Genomic DNA, 7987 nt, shown 5'->3' with positions numbered 1-7987 from the left:
TGTGCTGTGGCTGAGCTTGAGACCTCTATTTTGTCTTACTTCCAGGACAGGTCATGTCTGTGATATCAGGTCAAATCAAATCAATTCAACAAACATTTATGAAGTTCTTACTATGTGCCAAGCACATTAAGTGCTAGGGATAAAAAAGAAAAAGCAAAAATAATACCTGACCTCAAAGGATTCACAAACCAATGGGGGAGACAACATGAACGCTAGTTGTGCAAAGAAAAAATAAAAAGGGTAAAGTCAGTTCAAGTCAATCGGAAATTTTTTAGGCACTTAATATGTGCCAGGCATTATATTAGGTGCTGAGAACACATATACAAGCAGACAGTCCCTGCTCTCCAGAACTGGAGCCTGGTAGAGAAAGAATGGGACAATCACGAGTATAGCCTGGAAAAGAATGAAGACATGACTGGCCTCCTCCTATCTAAGATGGTGGTTATGAAAGGACCAGACAATCAGAGAGAGAGGCTGAAGAGGTGGAGGGTACTTCCAGTATGTGAAGTCCAGGGCTGGAGTGAGTTTTCAGGGGGAAGAGGTTTCTGGAGCATTGTAAAGAAAGACCAGGAGGGTTAGGAGTACAGCCTGGAGAGAGAGGAAGGAAGAAGGAAAGGAGGGAAGGAAGGAAGGAAGGAAGGAAGGAAGGAAGGAAGGAAGGAAGGAAGGAAGGAAGGAAGGAAGGAAGGATATGTTGAGTGCCTACTATGTGCCAGGCACCATGCTAAGAACTTTACAAAGATTATCTCATTTGATTCTCACAATAACCCTGGGTGGTAGGTGCTATTATCTCCCTTTTACAGTTGAGCAAAGCGAGGCAGGCAGAGGACAAATGATTTGCCCAGGGTCAAATAGCTAGTAAGTGCATGAAACCAGATCTGAGCTCTTCCAGACTCCAATGCTCTGTTCATTGCACTACCTAGCTGGAAAGATAGAAGAGAGATAATCTCAGAGGGAAGGTATTAAGGAAGGAATACGAAACACGTCTCCCAAAACATCAGATTCTAGCTGAGACTTAAAGGAAATCAGAGAAGCCAGGGACAGAGATAAGGAAGAACATTCCATTCAGGTGGGACAGCCAATGAAAAGATACTGTCAAAAGATGAAGTATCTTGTGTGAGAAATACCAACAAGGCCAGTGTCACTGGATAATAGAGTTGTGGGGAGAAAAATGCAAGAAAATTACAAAGGTAGCAAGGGGACAGGTTTTAAAGGGCTTTAAAAACCAGAGGATTTTATATTTGGACCTAGAGGCAATAGGGAACCACTGGAATTTGTCCCAAAAGTCTTAGTGCAGGTTGAAGACTTAATTACTTCAGAAGTGTAAATGCTAAAAACTTTCTTAAAAAAGCATCATTTGAAAGGGTAATCACATACACTTTAAGATACTGATATCTTTCTTATTAAAATTCAGCATAACCACCATCTTGCACTGTACATTACTATAGTCAATTTTTGAACTTGGCAAAAATGTTTATCAGCTGCTGCTCAGTGACTGAAAGTATTGCACACTTAATCCTAGCCTCAAGATCATTCAACAAGCTGGGTTTATGCATACATGACCCCACAGCAAAATGTCTAAAGGAGATAGATCCAGAGATAAAGGGGACCAAATGGGAAGACCTTCTCTACTGACCCATTGGTTTGAAATAGTGTCATGAAGAAAATTAAATTTAAATTTAAAATGGTTTTCAAAATTCACAAAATCACATGAGTGTAAAAGAAACGAAATAATTAAAATTTTAATGATATTTTGGTAAGTTTACAGCATTTATATTTCTGAGGTTACTGAAGCTTAAAACTATACTAAAACTTTTGAGACACTCCATATTGTTTAGTTTTATTAGCTGTGAATTAAATTTAACACTATGATAACAAAACTATCTTGGATTTTAGTTTCTTCATTTATGTTTTCTTTTTTATTTAGAATCACTTTCCCTACCCATCACCACATAGCACTCCCACATAGAAGAAAAAGAAGAAGGAAGAGAAGGAGGAGAAAGAGGAAAAGGAGAAGGAGAAGGAGGAGGAGGAGGAGGAGGAGGAGGAGGAGAAAGAAGAGGGAAGAAGGGGGAAAGGAAGAGGAGAAAGAAGAAGAGGAAGGCTGAGGCAGGGGGAAGGAGGGCTAGGCATTATCATCTGTAAGGAAGAGAAGCCAGGCTAGGCACCAGGGCAAACAGAACTGAGATCCTTCTCCTTTCTCTCTCTAGACTCTGCAGAACTGTCCTTCAGAGACTCCATGACTTGAGTGTCCACCTGTTCACCAGACTCCAGCTCTGCCCTCTTGGTTTCTCAGGCAAGGGCTGCTTCTTGGAGCACTCTCCAGCTATACCAGGCCTCTACCGACAGGATGGCCAGAATGATGAGGACCAGCCCAGCCAGGCTGAAGCGGATGAGATTGCCCACGGTGTAATCTTGGGGGGCAGCATCTAGGGTAAGGGGCAGGCTGTCATTGCAAGAGAGACAGGGGCTCCCTATTCCTAAGTGACATTAAATGTGAGCCCAGATATCATCATCCACAGAGAACTCAGACCCCAGGCCAGCCCCTGTCCACCCCACCTCCACCACCCCCAGCAGGGCCCTGGGAGCTCCCCCTTTCTGAAGATGTGAGATTCCCCACCCTATCTTTTGTCACCCATATCAGAGATCTTGGGAAGTTCTGAAGTTAGACCAACTCCAACCCCAGTCCCTGTCTTGCAGGGCCCAAGGAGCAGGGGAGTCTCTTGTGGCTTTGTGGGGTGGAAGGGGTCCAGGTGGGGAATTCCTCACCTGCAACTTTAACCTCCAGGAGATCACTAGAGGCCGACCACAGGTAGGGATACTGACTGTGAAAACTGTAGCATCGGTAGGTCCCTTCCTGAGTAGTGGTCATAGAAACAATGGATATGTTTGTCCAGAACCAAACTGTCTGGAGCTGAGAGGTATTGGCCCCTCTCTCCTTGTAGAAGGTGAACTGATCAAATGGTTGCTCCGAATGACACGAGAGAGTCACAATCTGTCCCTCAGCCACTTCCTGAATAGACACGACCAACAGGGAGGGTTTGTCATAGAAGCCTGGAGAAGAAGACATGGTAGTGATGACAGTGCTGCCCTTCCTCAACCTGGGTCCGTCCTCCTCTCCTCTTGTCATTCCAGGGGATGGTTATGGGCTGGAAAACATCTTCATTTTCCCTTCCATGCCTCCAGTGAGCCCAGGCTAAGATCCTTTCTCCCCTCAGCTCTGCCCTGTGTCCTGAGAACAGAGATGAGGCCCCAAGATTGGATAAGACCCCCCACTCAAAAAGGACCAGCCCCAGATGGGGGCAGGGAGGAGGCAAAAGAAGGGGAGCAAGGCAGAAGACCTGAGGCAGAGCAAGGAGAGAAGGAGGGCAGGAGAGGGCTGTGATGCCTCAGTGCATAGGCTTAGGACAGAAGCTTCCTTCCCTGGTAGGCTCCAGGGGTCCTCAGCATCCTCCTGCCCAGTCAGCTCCAGGATCTTCTCCCCAGTCTTCTCCTCCCCCACAACCATGGATAGCTGAACCCCTCTATTGGTTGAAGTGCTCTCCCCAAATCTCCTGTGCAGCTCTGTCTCCCTTCTCCCCCAGTACACACACACACACACACACACACACACACACACACACACACACACACACTGCAGGCCCCTTTACAGAGAGTTAGGGCTCTACCATGATAATTCCTAAGCCCCAGCTCGGCTTGGGGGCAGAGGGCAGGGAGCAGAAGATTGGGGGAGGGGTGAGGAATCTGCTGGGGACACAGACTCCACCCTGGCTGAGGGGTAGAGCCAGGTGCTAGGGGGTCCTGCCTCACCTGTCATCACCAGCTCCAGGGGCTCACTGAGCTCTGAGAAGCCAGACAGGGTCATATAGAAGCAGTGGTAACTCCCTGCAGTGTCCCTTGTCATGGAGTGGATGTGGAAGTTAGCCTCCATCTTTTCTCCAAGTACACCTTGGAACTGAATTTCTCCTTTCATCAGAAAATACCAAATAGCCCCAGGATGTCCCTTGCACCTGAGGGTGACGGGTGTCCCCTGCGGGATCACAGGGCTTGAGTCAGCCTCGAGGGTGGGTCTGAGGAATGTCTCTGGAAGAGAATCAGAGTCCAGAGGTCCAGGGGGTCCTCCCTCCCCATCCCAGTCTCTCCCCCCATAGACACCCCCATTAGCCTCAGCAGGGCTCCGAAGTCCTCCCTTCCCAGCCACCCAGTCTGTGCCAAATGGGGATCAGGGGCAAAAGGGCTTAGGGTGGGGGAAGGGGTTCACCTGCCTGTTCCTTGATCCCTTGGCCTATGCACAATCCTGTTGGAGAAGACCCCCATTAGACCTGGCTCCCCACTTCCTTCCTACCCAGCCCTAGAGACAAAACAAAAAGGAAGCCAGAGCCTGGCCCTGGAGACTGGACTGAGAGGGACTAGGTGGGTTTCAGGAGACCTGGATCCTGCCCCCCACTCACTGGGGCCTCCAGAAAATCAGTCCCCCCTCTGAGCTTCTGTGAAAGGCATGTATGGGCTGGGGAATGACCACAATGGTCTGTGAGACCACTGTAAAAGCTACAGGAGCCCCCGTCCCTGGAGCCCTCTTGGATTTCCCTCCCCAGGACTCACCCAAGCACAGCAGGGCAGTGCCTGCAGGGCCCATGGTAGCCCCAGCCTTGGAGAGAAGGTCAGGCAGAGGATCCCGCAATGTTTCCCAGTCTTCAGCCTTGTTAAGAAAGGGAAGTAGCAGCTTCTTCTTCCTTGTGGTCTCCAGTTGAAGGAGGGTGGGGTTTTGTGGGGATGGGGAGGGCAGTCAGGTGCAAGAAGGAGGCCCAGGGACACACAGCAAACACAGACTTTGGGGTCGAAATGCATTCAACTCAGCCAGGAGCAAGTAGGGGAGGGGAGACAGCAGAAGGGAATTTAAGGGGAGAGTGTGGAGTTGGGGAAGGAATTATTGCTTTGTCCTTTTGATCAGTCATTGTAACCCCAATTTGGGAAGTGACCCAGAAAAAGAATCAGAGCCCAGAGGTCCAGGCAATCCTCCCTTCCTTTCCTTCTCCCAGATCCCGCCATCAGCCCAGCCCAGGCTCCCAAGACCTCCTTCCTCAGCTGCCCAGTCTGTGCTAAGACAAATGAGAGGCAGGAGGACTGGGAGGAGGAGAGTGGAGGAGCTTATTTTCCTGTTCCCTTATTCTCTGGTCCAGACACAATCTTGTCAGAGGAAAACCCCCATGAGACAGGACTCTCATCTGCTTCCCACCACACACCCCCTCCCAGGAAGGAGATAAGACACTCCACAGCTTGAAGACTACACAGAGAGTTCCTAGCTGGGCAGCAGGACACCTGGGCTCCTGTCCTGGACCTTTGCCCTGCTAATTGTGTGACCTCCATCAACCAGTTCCCCTCTCTGAGGCTTAGGCTTCCCTACCTTGAAAAGATTTAGAAGCAGGGGCGGAGCCAATATGGCAGAGTGAAACCAGTGACGTGCTTGAGCTGTCCCCCAAACCCCTCCAAATACTCATAAAAAATGGCTCTAAACAAATTCTAAAGCAGCAGAACCCACAAAAAGACAGAGTGAACCAAATCGCCAGCCCAAGACATTCTGGATGATTGATTGGAAAGGTATATCGTGCCGGGCTATCAGGGGAGTGCGGTGAGGCATGGCCGTGCAGGCCACCGAAAACCTGGAGCAGGCCTCAGAGGACTGAATCCCAGGCAGCTGTGATGGCTTCCAGACCTCTCCACCCACAAATGCCGAAGACAACTTAGAAGGTCAGTGGGAAAAGTCTGTTTCTGCAGTGAGAGAGTAACTAGGTCAGAGCCAGTACTAGAGCACAGAGTGCAGAGCGCAGGTGCTGGGGCAGTGGCTGCGTCCTGAGCTTCCAGCCCACAGACTGAGGGGGAATCCAGTGGCTGATCAAAGAGGGATTACAGGGATCTCTTTGCCAATGCTGAGGCACGAATCTCTTCCTTTCCCGTGCTTGGATCTGGGTCACAGCTCTGGGTGGTGGTCCTGGAGTGAGGAGGAGTGCTGGCATGATGGAGCTGGTAGTGGCAGTGTAGAGATAACCTTCCTCACAGTTCCAGGACAGAAAGGAGTGCTTGTGGTCACTAATAGACCAGAGCACAGGCCAGGAAAGGAGTAAACACCTCGCCCCTTATCATACCACCTTGGAAGAACCAAAAATTTACAGGTCCCTACAAGCATCTCTGAAAACAGCTGTATAAACCCCCGAAGCTTGGGACAGTACATTCTCCACATTGGAAGCAGACTCTCACCTTAACAAAGAGTTTAAAACTCAAGTAATTGGCTGGGATCATGAGCAAGCAGCGCAAAAAGAGTCAGACTATATTATCTTACTTTGGTGAAAAAGAAGACCAAAATATACAACCAGAAGAAGACAACAAAGTCAAAGCCCCTACATCCAAAGCCTCCAAGAAAAATATCAATCAGTCCCAGGCCTTGGAAGAGCTCAAAAGGGATTTTGAAAAGCAAGTAAGAGAAGTAGAGGAAAAACTGGAAGGAGAAATGAGAGTGATGCAAGAAAATCATGAAAAACAAGTCAACAGCTTGCTAAAGGAGACCCAAAAATACTGAAGAATAACACCTTAAAAAATAGCCTAACCCAAACGGCAAAAGAGGTCCAAAAAGCCAATGAGGAGAAGAATGCCCTAAAAAGAAAAATTGGCCAAATGGAAAAGGAAGTCCAAAAGATTACTGAAGAAAATACTTCCTTAAAAATTAGAATAGAGCAATTGGAAGCTAGTGACTTTATGAGAAATCAAGACACAGTAAACAAATCCAAAAGAATGAAAAATTAGAAAACAATGTGAAATATCTCATTGGAAAAACAACTGACCTGGAAAATAGATCCAGGAGAGAGAATTTAAAAATTATTGGACTATCTGAAAGCCATGATCAAAAAAAGAGCCTAGACATCATCTTTCAAGAAATTATCAAGGAAAACTGCCCTGATTTTAGAACCAGAGGGCAAAATAGAAATTGAAAGAATCCACAGATCTCCTCCTGAAAGAGATCCCCAAAGGAAAACTCCTAGGAATATTGTAGCCAAATTCCAGCGTTCCCAGGTGAAGGAGAAAATATTACAAGCTGCCAGAGAGAAACAATTCAAGTATGGTGGAAACACAATCAGGATAACACAAGATTTAGCAGCTTCTACATTAAAGGCCGCAGGATGGAATATAATATTCTGGAGGGCAAAGGAGATAGGATTACAACCAAGAATCACCTACCCAGCAAAACTGAGTATAATCCTTCAGGGGAAAAAATGGTCATTCAGTGAAATAGAGGACTTTCAAGCATTCTTGATGAAAAGACCAAAGCTGAATAGAAAATTTGACTTTCAAATACAAGACTCAAGTGGAACATGAAGAGGTAAACAGGAAAGAGAAATCATAAGAGACTTATTAAGTTTGAACTGTTTACATTCCTGCATGGAAAGATGATATTTATAACTCATGAGACCTTTGTCAGTATTAGGATAGTAGGAGGGGAAAAAATTATATGTATGTAGATATGTAGGTAGGTAGATAGATAGATAGATAGATAGATAGATAGATAGATAGATAGATAGATAGACAGATAGATAGAGGGCACGGGGTGAGTTGAAGAGGAAGGGGTGATATCTGGAGAATAAAATTAAGGGATGAGAGAGGATTATACTAGGAGAAGAAGAAAGGGAGAGGTAGAATGGGGTAAATTATCTCACAAAAAAAAGAAAAAAGAAAAGGCTCTTACAGTGGAGGGGAAATGGGGGAAGGTGAGAGGAATGAGTGAATCTTATTCTCACAGGATTTGGCTTAAGGAGGGAATAACATACACATTCAATTGGGTATGGAAATCTGTCTTACCCTACAGGAAAATAGGGGGGAAGGGGACAAGAGAGCAGGGGGATGATAGAGAGAGGGCAGATTGGGAAAGGGGTAATCAGAAGAATACTTCTGAGGAGGGACAGGGTCAGAAGAAAGAATAGAATAGATGGGGGAAGGC

At 46.9% G+C, this 7987-nt stretch overlaps 1 protein-coding gene across 2 annotated transcripts; it reads right to left on the bottom strand.

Annotated features, from left to right (window-relative positions):
* Positions 1-250: 250 nt before the first annotated feature.
* On the bottom strand, positions 251-4697 carry LOC110220221 (platelet glycoprotein VI-like). 2 transcript variants are annotated; one of them, XM_021004192.2, is made up of 5 exons: positions 4603-4697; positions 4262-4297; positions 3811-4083; positions 2770-3054; positions 251-2429 (listed from the first exon to the last, which is right to left on the bottom strand). In XM_021004192.2, exons 1-5 carry the CDS (start codon positions 4634-4636, stop codon positions 2293-2295), a joined length of 765 nt encoding a protein of 254 aa, XP_020859851.1. In that variant the 5' UTR covers positions 4637-4697; the 3' UTR covers positions 251-2292. The 2 variants fall into 2 exon arrangements, with proteins under 2 accessions (XP_020859851.1, XP_020859852.1); XM_021004193.2 differs by lacking the exon at positions 4262-4297.
* Between the last annotated feature and the right edge of the window lie 3290 nt (positions 4698-7987).

Source organism: Phascolarctos cinereus, unplaced genomic scaffold, assembly GCF_003287225.1.
Source record: "Phascolarctos cinereus isolate Bilbo 61053 unplaced genomic scaffold, phaCin_HiC Scaffold_726;HRSCAF=1367, whole genome shotgun sequence".
Classification (NCBI taxonomy): Eukaryota; Metazoa; Chordata; class Mammalia; order Diprotodontia; family Phascolarctidae; genus Phascolarctos; species Phascolarctos cinereus.
This window is presented reverse-complemented; position numbering and strand designations above follow the sequence as displayed.

Coding starts and splice junctions, on each gene's coding strand:
- LOC110220221 (XM_021004192.2), bottom strand. CDS start 4,636: ATGGGCCCTGCAGGCACTGCCCTGCTGTGCTTGG. Junction 3,055..3,810: donor CCTGGAGCTGGTGATGACAG/GTGAGGCAGGAC, acceptor CTTCTTCTCCAG/GCTTCTATGACAAACCCTCC. Junction 2,430..2,769: donor CCTGGAGGTTAAAGTTGCAG/GTGAGGAATTCC, acceptor CCCTTACCCTAG/ATGCTGCCCCCCAAGATTAC.